The sequence below is a fragment of the Medicago sativa genome, chromosome 1 (assembly GCF_051527215.1).
Source record: "Medicago sativa cultivar Bolivia chromosome 1, Bolivia_mono, whole genome shotgun sequence".
In the NCBI taxonomy this organism is placed as follows: Eukaryota; Viridiplantae; Streptophyta; class Magnoliopsida; order Fabales; family Fabaceae; genus Medicago; species Medicago sativa.
In genome coordinates, this window is record NC_140749.1 from 70842655 (window position 1) to 70862962 (window position 20308).

The 20308-nt window shown below is 33.2% G+C and overlaps 1 protein-coding gene across 2 annotated transcripts; it reads left to right on the plus strand.

Moving 5' to 3' along the window:
• Positions 1–4522: 4522 nt before the first annotated feature.
• Positions 4523–15383, plus strand: LOC146956947 (aspartic proteinase 36-like). Of its 2 annotated transcripts, none has more exons than XM_085732901.1 (10): positions 4523–5118; positions 6687–6816; positions 6946–7193; positions 7548–7775; positions 9665–9827; positions 9900–9973; positions 10830–10923; positions 11335–11410; positions 14555–14626; positions 15035–15383. In XM_085732901.1, exons 1-10 carry the CDS (start codon positions 4916–4918, stop codon positions 15184–15186), a joined length of 1440 nt encoding a protein of 479 aa, XP_085589027.1. In that variant the 5' UTR covers positions 4523–4915; the 3' UTR covers positions 15187–15383. The 2 variants fall into 2 exon arrangements, with proteins under 2 accessions (XP_085589027.1, XP_085589032.1); XM_085732906.1 differs by having other exon boundaries at positions 10830–10920.
• The last annotated feature ends 4925 nt before the right edge of the window (positions 15384–20308 follow it).

The window sequence follows — 20308 nt, forward strand, 5'->3', positions numbered from 1 at the left end:
GATGCAATGAAAGAGTGCCCGTGGTTTCTAGAGACGACGACGTTCCTCTCGCCCGTGCGTGGATCGGCTACAATTTTATATGTGTCCGGTTATCTAGTCCCACGCACAGATCTTCTGCACGTGGCCACTAAAATTTTCAATGGCCACTAAAACTTTCTTCCTCTCTCACGTGTGTTGGTTCTTTGATTTTGTGTTTTTTTTTTTTTAAAAAAAAACGAAGGTGTGTCACGTGGCACACCTAATTGGTCAATGTTATTTAACATTGGTACATCGAGATCAATGGTGCACAAATCGATCCCATTTTGATATGTATGTATGTGTATGTTTTCCATAAACAAGCACTCGTTCACCAACTTTTTTTCCAAAGCCTCCAAAAACACTTCATTTTTCAACAAAATTTTGATTTCTAAGGAATCATCGTATTCGTTGGACTCTATCCACACTATTTTTGTTTGAATGTAACGATAGTGTGATTTTAAAACTTCCCTCAATCCATTTCTATGTGTTCGTTTCATTAAGATTAAGATATATGTATTGACGTCGTTCGTGTTATATAGTTTGATATTTCAAATACCTAGTTTGGATTATAGAATTTGAACATTATCTTTACAGAAGCGTATCTATTCTCTAAAACTGGATATGGATGCTTCTATTGTTCCCTCCGCTAATTTAACACCTGATATTACACCTTAATTTGTGGATCATCTTGCTAATGTGAACTCAGACGTTGCACCTTCAGTTGTGGATCCTCCCGGCAATCGCAAAGCCAAGTTTCAACCTCTAGTTGAGGATCCTTCTAGTAATGTCAAAGCAGAGGTTCCGTCACTAGTTGAGAATCCTCTCGACAATTCAAAATCGGTGTTCCACCTCTAGTTGAGAATTCTCCCGATAATGCAAAAATCAGTGCCAACAAGCCCTTCCTTTTCAGATGTCTTCTTCATTTGACTCTGAATTCATCAACAACTGAATCCCCAAATTTCATAAACCTTCATTTTGTAAAATTGAAGTTTCATTTCCTTCAATTATGTAGGTTTAAACTCTACATTTTATCCCATTAGTTTCTTTCCTCATTTTTGTTTTACCAATTGTTATTTTTTATTTACTTTGGAAATTTACATATGTAGTTAGTTGAATTATTGGTTTCAAATTAGACATATGATTGCACTTATGTAGACGTGCAACCACCTCTCAATGAAAAATGTTGTCTCTTGTTATTTTTTATTTACTTTTCACATGCATTTCACGACTGAAAGAAAAGTCAATTCACGATACGAGTTGTTGTTGACATGGGTTTGGGGTGAAAGCAGTGGAAGTTAGAGTTTAGTGTTGTTATTTACAAATCAGATTATGAGGGAGTGGAAGAAAACAATTTGTTTTGTTGAGATGCGAAATAGGAGGTTCGTATGAAGAGTACAAAAAGTTGTCGGCACGTAAAATCTCAACATCAGTGAAATGCGAGTATTAGTTTAGATTTAGAGGTTAATTTTTTAGTGATGGTTTATGGAGCGATAGAGTTAGGGATGGAGAGCATAATCAAGAGCTGACTTTATTCTTTCAAGGTCATATGTATGCATAAATATGCAAAACGTTTAAAATTGAAAGAAAAGAGGTTTGTTCATGCGATGACAACTTCATTAATCCTTCAAAGAAATATTCTGATGACTTTGAAGAATAAAAATGATCGTAGTGCAACTACTATCAAACATATTTATAATGCACCGATATAAACAGTCTATGAGGGGTTTAAGATCATAAATACACCCGTGAGCTTAACTCAATTGGCAGGGACATTGCATAATTTATGCAGGGGCTGGGGTTCGAACCCCAGACACCCCACTTCTCCACAATTATTTGTGTGAGTTCTAGCCACTAGGCTACTAGACCAAAAAAAAAAAAAAGATCATAAATACAGTATCTTATGAAATGTTTGGTTGAAGATAAGTATGTTAGGTCATATGATATTTTTATCTATATTTTAGAGTCTTTTTCTATGAATTTAAGGACATTCTAAATATTATAGAGTGAGTTATTTGGGAAATGTTTTGATTTGAAACATTACAAAACATATGAATATAATAAATGAGAGACCTTAAGAATGCTACATTAAAGCATTCCAACATATCAATATAATCCAATTAATATATATTATAATAAATCATACAATTTAAGGTCATACAATTTATCATTTGTCATACAATTTAAAACAAATCCTAAACCAAAAAAATGTTAGATAATTGCAATAAATGTATGGTAGTTGCAAAGAATGTCTCTTTGTTAAAGTCAAACGACACCATATTATTTCCTTCAGTCAACCGGTGGCAAAATCCATTCAAGTTCACCAGAGATAAAGCACTTGTGGTAAGAAACAGACATATAAACCCTATTGAGTTTTCCCTAGAATTACTTTTGAAACTATATATCTCTCATAAAAACTTGATCATAATCTCCTTATCCTCTCAAAATCGGTCATTCATATATAGCTCTCGTACACTAATCTCCCAAAAGGAGTCACCCTTGTTTGGCAAATAAACCTAATCACCTTCAAAGGCTAAGCGATATTGAACTTCATGAATCATTTGATAATCATCTCTAACACAGTCATAACAAAATACACGAGGAGAAAGATTAAACTCAAATGTTTTCATACGGTTGAAAGATAGGATGAATAATCTTAAATTCCGCGGTAGTAGGGTTCCACAATATAGTTTCTAATTGAGTGTCAAAGCCTTCGTAGAGCCAAAGAGTGTCGTTGACAGTAGCAAACGCAGAAATGAGAATACTACGAGAAAAAGGAAGATATTGGTATTGTCATCATCCACTTGAAAAGGAGGTGGTCAGTCTAAACTAACCCTATTCTCAAACCTTTCACCAGAAAGAATGCAAAGTGATTGATGAATAGGAAAGCCCCGTGATTGTTCATTTAGGAGGAGACACGTTTTGTCGTCGTCCTCATCATGTTTGGACATGAAGAAATTGGTGCTAACATGTCCATGAAATTAAGGTTTTGAAACAAAAGAGACCATGGTTGTTGAAAATACGTGACTTGTTTTACAAATTTATTTTGACACTACAAAAGTGTTAATCGGTGTTACCTGGTTTGGTCATCAAAATGAATCATAAAGGAACAAAATTTTCTTAATTGTTGTTACTTGTTTTTGTCTACAAAATGGCCAAATCAAATGGTACTGTCAAAGTTGATTTTGGTCAGAATCCATGAAAATTGCAGTGTGGGGTGCAATTGCAAAAAACACTCAAACGTTCAAGCCAAATTATGCTCGAGGAAGATGATGGGTTTAGAATGTAACATACCTTAATTGGTAGTTATATGAGCCTTATACAACCATTATGAGGTAGTATTGGGTTTGAGCAAGTTCAAAAGACCATACTTGAATCGATGCTAGGGATGTCAATGGGTACCCATGGGTACGGATAGCATGATACCCGTCCCCGCCCCGTTGGATAAATATAATACCTGTGTCCGCCCCATACCTTTGTGGGTACCCACTATAAGGGTACCTGCGGGTATTGGAGTATCCATGGGTACCCATGAATTTTTGAATTTATTTATTTTTTGGTACAAATAATAACTTTTTTAATTACCAAAAAATTTCAACTTTTAAACATTCATACATCATCCATTCAAAATTTCATAAATCATACATAACCCATAAAAAATTCATGATTCTTACGTAATCCATAGGATATGTTTTATGATTTGAATGGAGTGGAAACATGAATTAAAAAAATTCTAAATAAAAATAGGTTATCAATGAAGAATCTTAGGTGAGCGGTAAGATTTGCTTCAATAAGGTAACAACTTTAAGTAATAAGATAAGATGTACAAGGATATTTTAGTAATTTATTTAATTTATTATCGGGTATGGGTACCCGTAGGTATGGGTACAATCAAATCCGTGTCTGTATCCATATAATAATGGGTAGTCAAATACCCGTTTATTATACCCGTGGATACCCGTTTAGCTACCCGCCTGTGCCCGTGATGGATTTTACCCACGGGTACCCGTGGGCATGGGTATTTTTGCCACCCCTAATCGATGCCCCACCAGTCGATTGCTCATGTTAGCATAAAAAGTTGACTTATAAACATAGTCATTGATGGTACATTAACCTCTAAGGTTAGCCGGAACCATCATCATTGACAATTATCAAATAAGATTTAGATTTTTTTGTTGTTGAGTATTTTAGGTTGAAAATCGAGAGAAACAAATTAGACAAATCTTTTATATCGGCATGATTTGAATTCTATAATTTAAAACATGTTTTTAAATTTCATATTATAAAATCCAAACAAGAAAGGAATAAGAAAAACATAGCACTCATGAGATGATCGAGGACGATAGGAAACTCACTAATTATAAAATGTATATATGTTTATCGACCAAATTACAATATTTAAATCTTATTTAAAAAAAAATCACAAGTAGTTTGATAATTATAATAAAATAATTAAACATTTAAAATTTTCAAACACTAAAAGAAAACACAAGATAGGAAATGATAGATCGAAATTTGAGTCCACTGAGTGGGCAAAAGCAGCAAAAAGTTATCGACATTTTAACCAAAACCAGCTTTATCGTGAAGTAATTGACACGAAAGAAACTTGTAACCTAAAAATTTTCCAAACATAGAAAAGATAATCTTTAACGACGTGTTAGACGCGTCGTTTGCCGTTGAAATTAAATTGATCAATAATATATATAACTAATTTCATTCCCACTCATTCATTCACTCTACTGTTTTTCTGTTTTTTTCCTCTCTTAGTCGGTTAAGCTTGTTTCTTTCTTTCTCCTCCATACTCACATTTCACATCATATATTTCAATTTCAATCAATTCAGTTTCATTTTTTTCATTAAGCTGAAGTTGAAAGCAGAAAGCAATCTGAATAATCGATTAATGATGGATCTGAGATATTTATTATTGATTATACTGGCTTTGGAAATTTTGTGTGTTGCGAATGGAGATAATTTGGTGTTTCAGGTGCAGCGTCGGAAAACGAGTTTAAGTGGAATTAAACATCACGATCATCTTCGTCGTGGTAGATTTCTTTCATCCGTTGATTTCAATCTTGGTGGTAATGGTCTTCCTACTAGAACTGGGTGAGTCTCTTTACTCAACTTTATTATTATCAATTTAATTAGAATACTCTCTTGCATCTAATTATATGTGTTGCCACGTCAATTTAATGAATATGACAACTCGTGCATTTGTGTTATCGACCAAAAAGCTGTTATAGAGAGTTGATTCAGTGTTATTAATAGTGGATCGCCAGAAATCCGATGAGTAGATCATGCAGCATGCAAATAAAAGCTACATAAGCAGAAATTAAGAAAAAAAATGATTGACATTAAACTAAAAATCTCAATAGTTCGAACAATTAATAAAGCATGATGCATAGTTACATACATTGCTGCAGAAAGCCAGAAACATGAATTAAAACTGACTTAAAATTCAAAAGATAAATATCTATGTTTGATTCTGATATTCTGATATACCCATTGTGATACCAAACATACACGGAGTGAAGTTTGAAGTGAAGAGGAAGATGGAAAGGCAGTTTAGCCACGAGAGGTTACCTAGGTAGTAGGGTTTAGGGGTTATATAAAACCCCATCTCATTACTGAATCAGCATTATTTTATTTTTAATGTTTTTAAAAATATGTTAGGCGCAGCTCACGTGATACTTTTAATGTTATCATTACGGGATAAAGCATAAAAGACAATAACTTCTGATACGTAAGCAATAACCGATATCACCAATATGCAAAAAGTCACCGCTATTTCAGTGGTATGGATTCACAACAGCATATTGGCTTTTGTCGTGGTTGCTCCAAGTACTGATGTGTAATAGTGGTATAACGGCGCTATACCAGTTATTTAACAACACTGAGTTAACTTTAGAGTTGTTTTATATAAGATGATGATGATGATGATGATGCTATATAGTTTAATTGGTATGCACGGAGTAAAATGATATGTATTCATTTTTTATCTCGCTGTGAAGATATTTTAGGATCTAATTTAACTGTAGTATAATGTAATGGTAGAAATATGAGTTAGTTTTGTTTAATTATTAATTTTACAAATTCTTACCGATTTTATTCTTAATTTTGTTTTATTATTATGAGTTATGAATGTTTTGTTGACAATGTACAATTACTTAATTTTGTTGAAAATTATTGAAGCAATACAATGTGGAACTTGATAAAATCTAGGGGACTAAGACTGTGTTCGGATAAACAACTTATTTTGCAGTTTTCAGCATAAGAACTTATGAATAAGCTATTTTTATAATACAAGATAAAATAAAGTCAAACACTGTTTTCGTATAATATGCTGTTTTCATAAGCTGTCCTGGAGAGATTATGGAAATAAGTTGAAAATAACTTATGGACATGTCATAACTCATAGGCTGTTTTTGTAAGTTCTCCAAACAATCTCACAAGTGCTTATGCCAATAGATAAGCTCAAATAAGCCAATCTAAACATGCTCTAACTATAAACGGGGTTGCATGAGCTAAATCATGGGTTACCCTATTTGTTTGTCTCCTAATAAACCTCACACCAAGATCTAAAAAAGATCGAAAAAATGGAAATTGAGCTAAATTATAACATGAAGTTATTATCTTATCATTATTATATGCTTATATTAGTTTATTTGATTTAGGTTGTATTTCACTAAACTTGGGCTTGGCTCTCCAAAGAAGGACTACTATGTCCAAGTTGATACAGGAAGTGATATTCTGTGGGTGAATTGTGTTGAGTGCTCAAGATGTCCTACGAAAAGCCAAATCGGTGTATGTATGCATTTTCAATTGAAGAATCATCATCATATATAAGATATGATTGTGATACTAAGTCAAAGTTATGTTGACTCGACCCCTTATTTAATTTTTGTATTTTCATTGTTGTTGTTGTTACAACAGATGGACTTGACTCTCTATGACCCAAAGGGATCTCATACTTCAGAGTTAATTTCTTGTGATCATGAGTTTTGCTCTTCCACATATGATGGTCCGATTCCTGGTTGTAAGGCGGAAACACCCTGCCCCTATAGCATAACTTATGGAGATGGAAGTGCAACTACTGGATACTATGTCAGGGACTATCTTACTTTTGACCGGATCAACGGAAATCTCCATACCGCACCGCAAAATAGCAGCATCATTTTTGGGTGAGAATTGTTATTTCTTATACTCCACAATTTACATTGTATTGTATGTTGTTGAGTTTTCGGGCGATCATGTATGTTGTGTTAGTGTCATTGTTGTTGAATTGAATTAGGGGGTTTTGTTATTTTTTCTCATGAGTGGGTTATCTTCGGCTGTAGACAAAATTTCCGTTGCCTTTTTGAATTAACTGTTTTATGGTACTAAAATATTTTCCATTCAAGTGGCGAGTTTAAGTGGGTCAATTTATTTAGAAACATTCATCTTCCTAGATTGATAAAGAATTAAAGAATAAAATCACTGGCTTGACATTTTTATTCCCCTCTTTTGCATCTCTGTGGGTCTTCGCTTGCTGACAGGTGTGGCGCTGTACAATCTGGCACATTGGGTGCATCTTCCGAAGAAGCCCTTGATGGAATAATTGGTTTTGGACAGGAAAATTCTTCTGTGCTTTCACAGCTTGCTGCATCTCGAAAGGTGAAAAAAATATTTTCACACTGCCTTGACAATATTCGTGGTGGTGGAATATTTGCCATAGGGGAATTGGTGGAACCAAAAGTCAGAACAACTCCATTGGTACCAAATATGTATGTTCATTAATCTAGTCTTTTGATCTCATGCCTTGATATTGGTTGTCATGTAAATCCAAGGGCAAAGCTTGTTGACACATAATTTCAAAAGTATCAATAATGAAATTGTTATATAACCTCATTTCACGATCAATTGATCATAATATTGTTTAAGTTGATATGCAATTAAAGTAGGGAGCAGTACTTACTATAAGTTGAAGAAAAGAAATTTTCTAGTTGTGGATTTTATTTTTGGGAAGCCTTGGCGCAACGGTAAAGTTGTTGTCACATGACTGAACGGTCACGGATTCAAATCCTGTAAACAGCCTCTTGTGTAAAAAACAGCATAAGGCTGCATACAATACACCAATTGGTGGGACCCCTCCCAGACCCTGCGTATGCGAGAGCTTTAGTGCACCGGGCTGCCATTTTTTTTATTGGATTTTATTTTTGTTCTTTGATGGGAATCCTCATAGGTATGGCTGCAAGTTAACCTTGGCTAAGATTGCTAGTTAGGTAAAGCCGTCTTCAGAGGCGTAGTTCTAGGGTTCATACCCTTGACATTGCAGGTAAAGCTTGCCGAGATTCATGACCACTATTAAAACCAACCACTGTAGGGCTCTAGGGCTTTAGATTTGCATTTTTCTATCCATTTGGATAAATGTTTTAGTGGTGAGACTCAGAAGCCCACTACATTGATTTTAAGGGTTCATTGATAGTGCAGCATTTAAGCCACGGCCCGAAGCCATGGATGGTATATTTCAGAAAAGGGAGAAGAGGGACACGTGAAAGAGATTTAGTGGGAGAGATGTTTATACTAACTGGAAATCGAGTAGGGCCTAGGAGTAATAAATGAAAGGTGACCAGACTCAGGAGCTCAATACAGTAACTGATGTTAAGGGCCTATTATTGCAGTTAAGCTATGGCCCCAAGGAGTTGGAGGTATATTCCAAAAATGAGGGAAAGAGGAACACATGGAGTAGACTTAGTGGGAGAGACAATGTTAAGTGGAAATTTGAGACGATCCCAGTAGTAATAGATGAAAGGAGGTGGTTATGAAGAGGCCAGAGACATGAATATGGAGGAAGGAAGGCAAATTTTTGTTTATGGGTATATGCGCTGGGTTTGGGCAGGAAGTAGGAATCTACTGTTGTTTCTTGTGATTCTTCTTTTCATTTTCTTGTTCGCAATTCTTCTTGTTTTTATTTGGTACCAATATACTCATATGTTCACAGTTTGAGTTCAATGTAACTCCCTTTCGCATCTTCTTTGGCATTTCTATTATTGTGGTCTGTATCAATAAGATCCGAACATCTACCTCAATACACACACACACACACACACACACACACACACACACACACACACACACACACACACACACACACACACACACATATATATATATAACCATTTAAATGATACATAAAATGAAGTAACAAAAACTTCATCTTAAAGACAAATTTATAAATGGTTGATATGGAGAAACAAAGCATTCATACTAATTATTTTTTATGAATTTTCATTTGTATATTACCATCAAATATCTTGCTTTTAATCAAATATCATTAGAATAGGTGTGATTAGCTAATCAATCTTTTCATGTTTTTTTTGTCACACCCTTGTTGGATCTGGTGCGCTTATTTCAATTTTTAAACTGTAGAGAGTTTTGCGTATGTGAAATTCTATCTCTATCATTCTAGCTAGTTGTTATATGCATGATAGCTCCGTTGGTTTTCTGTAGTTCACTTGAAGGGCAATTAAGTCCCATAGGATATATCCATCTTAGACTGCTTTGAAAACTTTCCATGAATATTCTTTCAGTTGGTCATGATGTATTTGATATTCAGTTTAGCTCTTGGGATTGTAATTATGTTATAACCGCAGTCTGTTGTTGACTATTGTAGGGCACATTACAATGTGGTTTTGAAGAATATTGAAGTTGATGGTGATGTTCTACAGCTTCCCTCGGATATATTTGATTCTGGAAATGGGAAGGGCACAGTGATTGATAGTGGAACAACCTTGGCTTATCTTCCTGTCATAGTCTATGACCAACTAATTCCAAAGGTATTTGTATCTAGAAAATATTAATTCAATTAATATTTCTTCTGGAGTACTTATGGTTGTTCTTTTTGATAGATTTTTGCCCGTCAGCCTGAATTGAAATTAGCTCGCATTGAGGAACAATTTAAATGTTTTCCGTATGCTGGAAAGTACGCCATTTACCATTGTAACATTTTTGTATAAAAATTTCAATTTTCTCTGTTATATCTGAGTTATTATTGTTTGCAAATATTAGGGTGTGATCTATTTGTTTGATTCATCATTGTTTTTTTATTGACTGAAGATATCTCAAATAATTTATCAGAGATACTAGAGATTTATGTCATTATTCATTTTTCCTATTGGGTATGGTGACAACATCATATTTTCATTTAATTATATCTTCCAAAATGTCATATTTTGCTGTTTTGATAATATTAGTAATCCAATATTTTGAAGCCTGCTGGAGGAAAAAGATTAGTATAAAATAAAATAGAGGACATATGACAGTAGCAAGTAGGATTCAGTTAATATATTAGAGACTGTATCATGATTAACTTTTGCACTTGAGCAAGGACATAGCTTTAACAAAAATTGAGTTGTTGACAAAATTACTGATTAGCTTCTTGATGAAGTGACCACATTATGTGCTATAAAAAATTCATTAAACAGAGAAAGAGTGCTAATTCCTTTTTTCGGTCCTTTTCATTTTCTTTTTTGGGCTTTGTTGTCCATTTCCTTAGTTTGTTAAGGGAGTAATTGAGTGGGTTGAATTGTTATCTGCAGATAGTTGTATACATGATTATTTTAAGTAGACTATAGATATATAGACTTTTTGTTGCTACAAAAGAGCCATTTAAGATGGTTCTTTAAAATTTTATTTAACTAGGTATAAACTGTTCAAATGATGCTTGCTTTTTTACATTTTGAAAGCTGAATTTCATCAATTCATGAAAGCCACAAGTGCACTTGATTCTCTGGCATATGGTTGAGCTCTTAAATTTTTTGACCGTTGTAACCTTGCAGTGTTGATGGTGGATTTCCAGTTGTCAAACTACATTTTGAGGGTTCTCTTTCTCTGACAGTTTATCCTCATGACTATCTGTTCCAATATAAGGTGGTATGAACTTGTTTATTTACTGTAGATGTACACTAACTCTAAACTGAGAAGCTTTGTAGATGCTAGAAACCCAAATTTCAATTTTGTACAAGTTTAACATGTCTGAAATGATTTCTCCCTCTCCGAACTGTACCCAGGTCCCAGGTGTTTTGTGTGTTATATCATACATGCTTATTAAGTGCCATATATTATATGTGTAGAGACATCATGTGATTGTAAATTAAATGGTCTGATGATCTATCCTTTGTTAACTCTTGACTTCGATGATGATCTAAATTGCCATATGGAGAATTTTACTGATATATTATGTATGTTTTCAATTTATTTTTTAATAGCTTATTTTGTTACACTTGTTGCTAGTATGTACTATTATGTTTCTTGATATTATTTTTCCTTAATTTTGTCCTCTAGGCTGGTGTCCGATGTATTGGCTGGCAGAAAAGTGTGACCCAAACTAAGGATGGAAAGGACATGACACTTCTTGGAGGTACACTTTAAAATTAAATATCACTATTAAATACTTAAGACTGAAAATATTTTATTCCTCATATTGAACCAAATGGAATGCTCAATAGCTATTGTTGATTATTTTTCGATTTATTGGGATAGATTTAGTTTCCTTATTTGCTTATAAGTTTGCACAATCTCATTGTGAAATAAAAGTTGATCATTCTAAACTATTCAACTTGGTATCTAGAGCAAGGTTCAAAATCCTATTTTTTTTATCTGCGCGTTCAGTCTTCGTTAAGGCTGCCCTAGTTTATTTTTCAGTTCTATCATTCATTAAAAAAAGACTTCTATTTCTTCTGCCGCCATCACCAACTGAGATACCGCCATCACCAACTGTGACCGGACACTGCTGATCTGCCATCGTCTGAAACCCTGCCGTTGAACACCCTTTCATGCGCCTCCACACTCCGAACGTCTTTTTGGCACGTGAATTACATGCAGCCTTCTGAGCGTACATTTGCGACGCTGTTTGTTCCAGCTGGCTCGCCTTCTCCTATTTTTGTTGGGACAACTTCCAGTGTGTGGGTCCCACGTTTGACACGTGTTTTGGAGGTTCTTTTGTTGTTTTATCACTGTGAATGTTGTCCTGAGGCTCATTGCTGCAGTGTTTTTGGTCTTTTGTCACTGGTATCGCATCACAAGGTCTACTGGTTCATAATTTGGATCCTTGATAACTGTGTTATTTGTGTTGTCGTCACACCGTTGTTGGAACGTTTGTGATCTGCACTTGCTTTGTTTTTTTGGTTCGTTGTATGATGGTTGTCCAATACATTTCATCTCCAGCCACTTTGGCTCATTTTGGTAATTCTACGATTTATCTATCTAACTTTGTGGGATCATGGAATTTAGACTGGTGCTTCGGATCATGTCGTTGGTAATCCCTCTCTTTATCTCTAACTTGGCACCTCCTAAAATACATCACAACATCACCCTTGCTAATGGTTCCAAGGCACAAGTTACTGGTATTGGTCAAGTTTCACCTTTGTCATCTTTATCTCTGAATTATGTGTTACTTGTACTTGGTTCTCCTTTTAATTTGATTTCAACCAGTAAACTTACTCGCTCTCTCAATTTAATTTGATTTCAACACTTCCCCTCAAAAAGCTTGTTACAAATGTAAGTTATTTGAGGACCCCACAAAGATTTGGTGACGATATCAGCAAGCTAATCCTTCAAACAAGTATATGATGTTTTGTTGATTCCAAAGAGGATCTTCTCTCTAATTAAGTACCAGTCAACTTCTATATGTTTTGTTCTCTAATGAAAGATTGGACTGGACGAAAGGTACGAAGTTGGCTGGTTATCACATTCTAGTTCCATAGGACCAATTTCACTGAAATGCAACTCTTGCAGTAAATGTCTCGACCACAAAAGCTCACATATGGCGTGAGCCATAACCCGGTATTCAGCCTTTGTACTCGGCCGTGTATTGATAACTTGCTTACTACTCTTCCACTAAATTATACTTCCACCCATGAAAAGACAATAACCTGAAGTCAGCCGTTGCCTGAAAGCTACTGCTCAATTGGCATTTGTATATCCAACAATGTCAATATGATTCCCATCGGTGTAAACGAGCTCCTTTCGAGGCGTGAGCCATAACCCGGTATTCAGCCTTTGTACTCGGCCGTGTATTAACAACCTGCTTACTACTCTTCCACTAAATTATACTTCCACCCATGAAAAGACAATAACCTGAAGTCAGCCGTCTATGCCTGAAAGCTACTGTTCAATTGGCATTTGTATATCCAACAATGTCAATATGATTCCTATCGGTGTAAACGAGCTCCTTTCGAGGTGATCCTTTGTAGAAATTTGGGGCCTAACTCATCCTTACAAAACCGGCTTGTAAGGTGAGGAGTGCCTCCTGTTTATAAACTCTTATCAAGAGTCCTATCTAACCAATGTGGGACTAAATCCACCCCCTCAAAGCCAACACAAGGCAATTAGGGGCAGATCGCAATAAAGGTGGGATTACCAACACACCCCCTCACGCTCGGGGCGGGATTTCCAACATCCTTTTATGCATTTGATAATTTGAATAACCGATGCCAATAACTATCATGAGGTGAGATGAAAAACTACCTTGTCACATCGGCATAATACGACACATCTGGCCTGATCACAGTGAGATAGTTCAATTTACCGAGCAATTTTCGATATCTCCTCTAACTCGCCATGCAAAACAACATTTTTTATGTCCAACTGTGCTTCATCACTAAAAAGAAGCAAACAAATGACATATTCACAATTGGTGATAAGGTCTCACTATAATCTTGACCATAGGCTGTGTATACCCCCTTGCTTTGGCGGGCTTTCAATCGGTCCACATGGCCACCAGTGTCTATCTAAACATTCAACACCCATCTCATCAGTCATGGATTATCTCCACACTGAATGGGATACTTCCTGAGCTATGTTATGAATCGAGACAGACGAAAGAGTATAAACAAAAGCATAATAGGTGGGAGATAATCGACAGCATGGTACCAAATTATAAATGGAATGAAGGTTAAGAGTAGAATGTTTATTTTTGTGAATGGCAATAGTAAAATCAGCAGACGATGATGGAGCCAGATTAGGGGTAGGAGCGCCTAAAACATGAGCTGAAACACATGGTCCACACCGTCATTCATAAGTGACACCAAACCTATTCAAAGGGGAGGAGATTCTGGTGGTGTGATGAAGCACCACAAGAATAACATATGATAAATATTAATTGAATAAGTGCTTAATGAAGTTCTTTACCCATACCCCCCTCAATCATGGTACTGTATAGCATCCTATTAATAATATGTTGGTCTAAGCTTTAAATTGTTTAGCCATTTGTGTTAAACCTTGAGCATTCTCTCTCTGATGTTAAAATTCATTTTGGAAATCCCGTCTCACAAGCGTTTTTTTCCCCCTTTCTTCCTTAATTTTCTCTTATAGGCTTTAAAATGTTGAGCCATTTGGTGTTAATTTAAGAATTGTGTACTTGCATTTAATTTAAAGTGTAAACCTTGATCCTCATTTTCTCTCTCTTTTTCTCTCTAATGCTAGAATTCATTTGGGAAAATCCTTCTCGCAAGTATTGGATGTGTTAATATCATTTATTAACTTTTATTATTTTCAATTTCAGATTTGGTACTTTCAAACAAACTTGTCTTGTACGATCTTGAGAATATGGCTATTGGATGGACTGAATACAATTGTGAGTACCAATTAGCCTTTCATAATTCTGTTTCCTACTTTGTTGTATGGTAAAAATAACCGGTTATACATTAATATGCAAAATTAGTCCAAGGTTGCATCAATTTATAACACCTAAGATTACTTCCTCTTCATTTGAACCAACTTCACCATTCCTCCTCTATACCTACTCCAGTTTGAAATATTTTGCAGCTTCATCTTTTCTGTTTATTGACCATTTTTTTAGTATTAGAAAAATAAGAAAGGTGAATTACAAGCAGATTTTGACCAAACGAAGCCTCATCTGTTATGGCAGCCATCTAATCCACATGAATCTTATGGTTAACTTCTATTGTTTTTTAGGGTTAAGTTTGTTAATAGTATTGTATGCTAGAATAACTTGCTTAACACTGTGTTATTGTTTCTTTAGGCTCTTCCAGCATTAAAGTGAAGGATGCAACGACTGGAATAGTACATACAGTGGGCGCACACAATATTTCTTCAGCTTCTACCTTTTTAATTGGTAGAATATTGTCATTGTTTTTGTTGCTAATTGCCATGTTAAACTATTTTTATAACTAGGTTCTGATGAGTTATGATATTCAATTTGATCTTCTTGTATCATAATTCCTTGAATGATAAGGTGTGCAGTGTGGTTGATATGGTATAATTTAACCAGTTCTCGTATAGATTCTTATAGATGCAAAAGGGGCGATTTTTTTAATTTTTTTTGGAACATTTTGTTATATATTAAATGATGAAGGTTTATGATTATATAATGGATGCATTGTTTTACACTGACTTTTTATTTTTTTTACAAGAATAAACTTAACTCATATCATTAATCAAATGAGTAGCAATTCAATTTGGTATCAAATCAAACACTGTTTAGCCATTTATACAACCTCCGTAGCCAACTCATGAGCTACCATATTAGTTTGTCTTCTAGAAAACTAAACCAACAAGTTATATCATATAATTGATTAAAATGAAGAATACGATCTCTAATAATGAAACAAAAATGAGATAAATCAGACCGCGGCTTGTTGAAATTGTCCACAACCACTTTTGCATTTAACTTAAGAGAAATGATATTTGTACAATCATTTTATGATATTTTTTGTGACAACTTTCTCTTATACTTATGTTATAAATCCTTATACTATTTTCATCCACATCATTCCATGATTTTCTACTTTTCCTAAGACTCCATATGGTGTTGTACACCATATGCTACGTTTCACCTATGACATTATTAAACAAGTTTAAAATAAAGGTCAACAATTCTATCAACGGTCAATACATGCGGTTTCAACCAGTCTCATATCATAACCCAATAGATTTCCAAGTTTCCAAAACAACCTGACATGCAACAAAGAGATGTCATGCATTTTCACCATACGTTCCACAATGAGTACAATTTGGAGAACAAAGTACCCTTTTTTTTTACCAAGCTTCATTTTGGTTGGTCACTCACCCTTTTTTCTTCTTGACTTTTGCCTAATCAAGCATTCTTTAGCCTGAATCTTTTGCGAGAAACTCTCCCCCACTTCAATTTTTCTCTCCCTGTCATCGAACACTCCATCCTCACATGACTTCACGTCTAGCAAGTTAAGATAATTTACTTGGATTACTTGGCCTTCATTCAATATGATTTTGAGATTAACAGAATTGTTGATGTTTTTGTAAAATTTGTTCTATACATTAAAATATTGTTTTTTACACTTGTGTTCATATTGACTTGTGTGAAATCTGTTTTTTTAATAGTGCGTATTTTTTTTTTGGTTTTGTTTGTCTTAGAATAGTATCAATTGTTGTATTCTTTCTATTGCATAAAATTTCATTTACAATAGGTTATCAGATATTCATCTATTGTATTGTTTTTTTTGAAGAAATCTATTGTATTGTTATTGTTTCCAAAATCACAGTTAATTAAAATTTCAATCGAGTTAACTTTCGAGTAAAAGATTCAATATATTGTATTGAATCTTGTATAAATCGTGTAATTTACAATTTGGTGTTTGAACTTTGCGCGTTCCTTTATGTATTTCATCTCAAATATTATATTTGTACTGATAATTTTTGAACTACTTTCTCATACCTACGTTATGTTTTTACTCTTTGTATTGTTTTCGACAAATTAAAAAGAAAAAAATCAGCTCGTCACAAAAATTATTTAAAATAATTATACATACAAATATCATCATTCTTTTAAAAACCCACACTTTTTCAAAAAGTGTCAAACTACCCTCTATTAATTCAGAGCCATAAAGTGTAACACAAATCTTGTCTATCCGATCAATTGGATGCACAAGATCAAGTCAAATGTCAAATTTTATATTATTTTTTTTAAAAAAAACTTCAGTACATGCCTAAAAAAACTTCAGTATACCAGTGCAAAATGCTTTTCATTGCACAAAACTCCCGCCCACGTCCCACCAAGTTGTGCACATTAACTTCTTTATATGGTTCCAAACATCATTAATGGATTACATCTCTTGTATATCAACTAGTATTTATTTCATTTATAGTTTATATGTGAGATTTAACCACTCACGTTTAAATTTCAAGATCATAGATATATGAACCTTGCCAACTCTTCTAGCCCTCACTTTTTTGTAAATATTCCCGATATTCTTAGATCATGTTTGGTTAAATGTCATTTATTTGACGACACATTTATTACAAGTCTTTGCAAAGTCAATATAGTAAATATAGGTAAGAAAAGAGAAGTGTAACATAATACAAAACATGACTACTCTCATTGTCATTGTAAATCAATATTCTTCTCCATATACAAACAAAACTACCAACTAATAAAATGTACAAGGAAGTTGACTTTGCATCACAAGTTCCTAAAATTACTACTACCTCCGTCCCGGTATAATTGACTTACTTTGGTTTTTCACACAGATTAAGAAAAGTGTATAAATAAAGAGGAAAGTGGAATATATTATATTGGGAATGATAAAAGTAGTATTATTTAGTGTTATATTGTATTGGGAATGATGAAAGTTGTATTGAAAATTGAAATGAGTCAGTTATTTTGGGACCATTTTTTTTAGAAAATGGGTCAGTTATTCCGGGACGGAGGGAGTATCAAACTTGACAAGATACCTCTTCTCTCTTCGGATTATCTTCTTTTTGGCTACATCTTCTACGTCATCTTCAATTATTAGCCACACCATAGTCAAATTCATTGTCAACATCTTGTTTCTTCAATAACTCATGGTAAAATTTTCGTAATTTGTGTATAAACTATTGAGCTGATGCATAAACCCGCAATTCTCGACTTCTCACTTTTTAATGTGTAAGTTGTATTGTTAGACTCTTTATAAAAAAAATTGTGTTTATCAATCTCAAATAATTATTTGGAAACTAATAATAAAATAACAGTATGCTCTTTTTGCAAACAAGAGATTAACAATATACTCTTTTTAATAATGCCAATCCCATTAAGTATTTGTGATGCACAACCAACAAAATTATTCAGGTAAAAAAGTTAAGCAAATTACCATTCACTTTAAGGTTCTGAGGTGTCAACACACTTGGATTGATCTGATAGTATTGATTTGGGATCGTGAAGTGTGTTCTTCTCAAGGTTTTAGGTTTGATTCTCTCCGATATGTCAATTTCGGTGGATTAATTTGACTTCTTCAAAAGAAAAAGAAGTACACGAGGTGTATTTAATACCTCTCCCAAATTGAAAATAAACTGTTCATTTAATTTTGTTAGTATTTCTTTTTGTAATTGAATTTATTCATCTTTGCTCTAACTTTTAAAGAGATAATTTATATCAACTGTAATTTTTTTTCTTTCAAATATACATCTAATCAAACCACAACACACTGTCACTTTTCCTTAAGAAAAACATAATGTAACTTTCTTAGGTTAGTTTCTAAATATCTCCACAAATATCCACATAATATGATTCGACTAGATGCACGTGTAAATATATATTTTAGGTGTATACAAATTAAACCTTTTTTTTTATTTTTTTTAAAATAACTCATGTTTTTTTTAAGGATTAAGATAATTCATGTTGTTTTTACTTTATTTACTAATAAAATAAATGTTTCATCACATTATCTATACGGGTAAAAAAAATCAATTCAAAACAGAAGCATAAAAAACATCACATAAACTTGTGGAATAACATAAAATCAACTTACAAAAAGTCATAAAAATTCAAAGACAACAACCCCAAATAGTGGGGTTTAGCATGGGAAATGGAAGTTTATTATATTGTACAAAGGTGACTCTAAATTTAAACCCAAATGTCAGTTGCATAAGTGATAAATGACTTATTCATGACGTAAACTAAATCTAAATCTACTATGACCACGTCATGTCGATCACTCATTCGCTTAGTTTAGAGTGTCTATTTTATAAAACAACTTGTTAAAGTATTCATTTAGTTTTCATATTATTTCATTGTAGTTTTAGGATTTTTTTACATAACTTTAATCAATATATTTTTAGGTTATAAAAATATTACGTAATCTATAATATCTTAAATTATTAGAAATAATTTTTACTATTTTTATGTATTAATAAGAAAATATTTTTTCATGAGGTGATCACTCGATGGTAAGGGTTTGACTTTATAACCTCAATGACAAAGTTTGAATCACTTCAGAAATAATTGTAAAAGAGTTATTAGTGTCACTTCAGTAAATAACTCCATTTTCCCATTTTAAAATAAATATACAACAATTATTTCTTGTAACAATTAGATTTGTTTTTTGACAAATTGTAACAATTAGATTCAAAGGGAGTAATATCTAAGGTATTACTACAACAAATAATTAATTAAAAAACATACATAAAAAATTGGGAAAGAGGAAATCTACAACAAATAATTAATTAAAAAACATACATAAAAAATTGGGAAAGAGGAAATTACTGTAGCACTCATTATGACTATTTTATAATTGTCTCTAAGAAAATTTTGATTTAGTCACATTAAATTACAAGTTTAAGCTCTTACAAATCACCTTAAATTACAAGTTTAAGCTCTTACAATTTTTTTGGTGGTGGCCGGGGTTTGAACCCCGGACCTTGCATATATTATGCATTGTCCATACCAACTGAGCTAAGCTCACGAGGACTAAGCTCTTACAATTGAACTTACACAACATATACTCGATCTTAATATTTAATATTTATTATATAATATTTTTTTAATTAATTTATTATATAATCTTTGTTATGTCAATAAAATGGGTATTCTCCCCTAAGAAAAATAATTATTCTATATAGGGTATTAATTTTAAAAAGTAATATTTTTATGATTTAAAAAGATACAGGCCAAATTAATTAGCAAATTTGCTAAGAACATATTGCTTGTCATATTTGTCTGAATTTCCTTATTTTATTTATTTTTTACTGAAATTCTTTTTTAAGAACCATTTTACCAAGAATGCCAAACTATAAAAGTTTTTTTTAAAGAAAACAATAAAGATTGTTAAAAATATCCTTTCATTTGTGTTTGATTCTAATAGATAATGATGATTGGAGTAGTGTAAATGGTAACTTGGGAAAAAGAAAAATCGTTGTGACAATAAAAAATTGGTGTGCTTTTTAAGGAAAATATGACATGTCTTAAATTGGTGCAGTATTACCCTTTAAGTTAAATTACACAAGAGATCTTTAAGTTATTTAATTATAATATGTTGGTATTTTAAGTTTTTTTGTGCCACTT

What these genes read in the sequence shown, in the direction of transcription:
- LOC146956947 (XM_085732901.1), top strand. Translation starts at nt 4,916, where the DNA reads ATGATGGATCTGAGATATTTATTATTGATTATACTGGCTTTGGAAATT. An exon ending in ATGACCAACTAATTCCAAAG is followed by an intron (nt 9,828 to 9,899) that starts GTATTTGTATCT and finishes TCTTTTTGATAG; the next exon opens with ATTTTTGCCCGTCAGCCTGA. An exon ending in ATCTGTTCCAATATAAGGTG is followed by an intron (nt 10,924 to 11,334) that starts GTATGAACTTGT and finishes TTTGTCCTCTAG; the next exon opens with GCTGGTGTCCGATGTATTGG.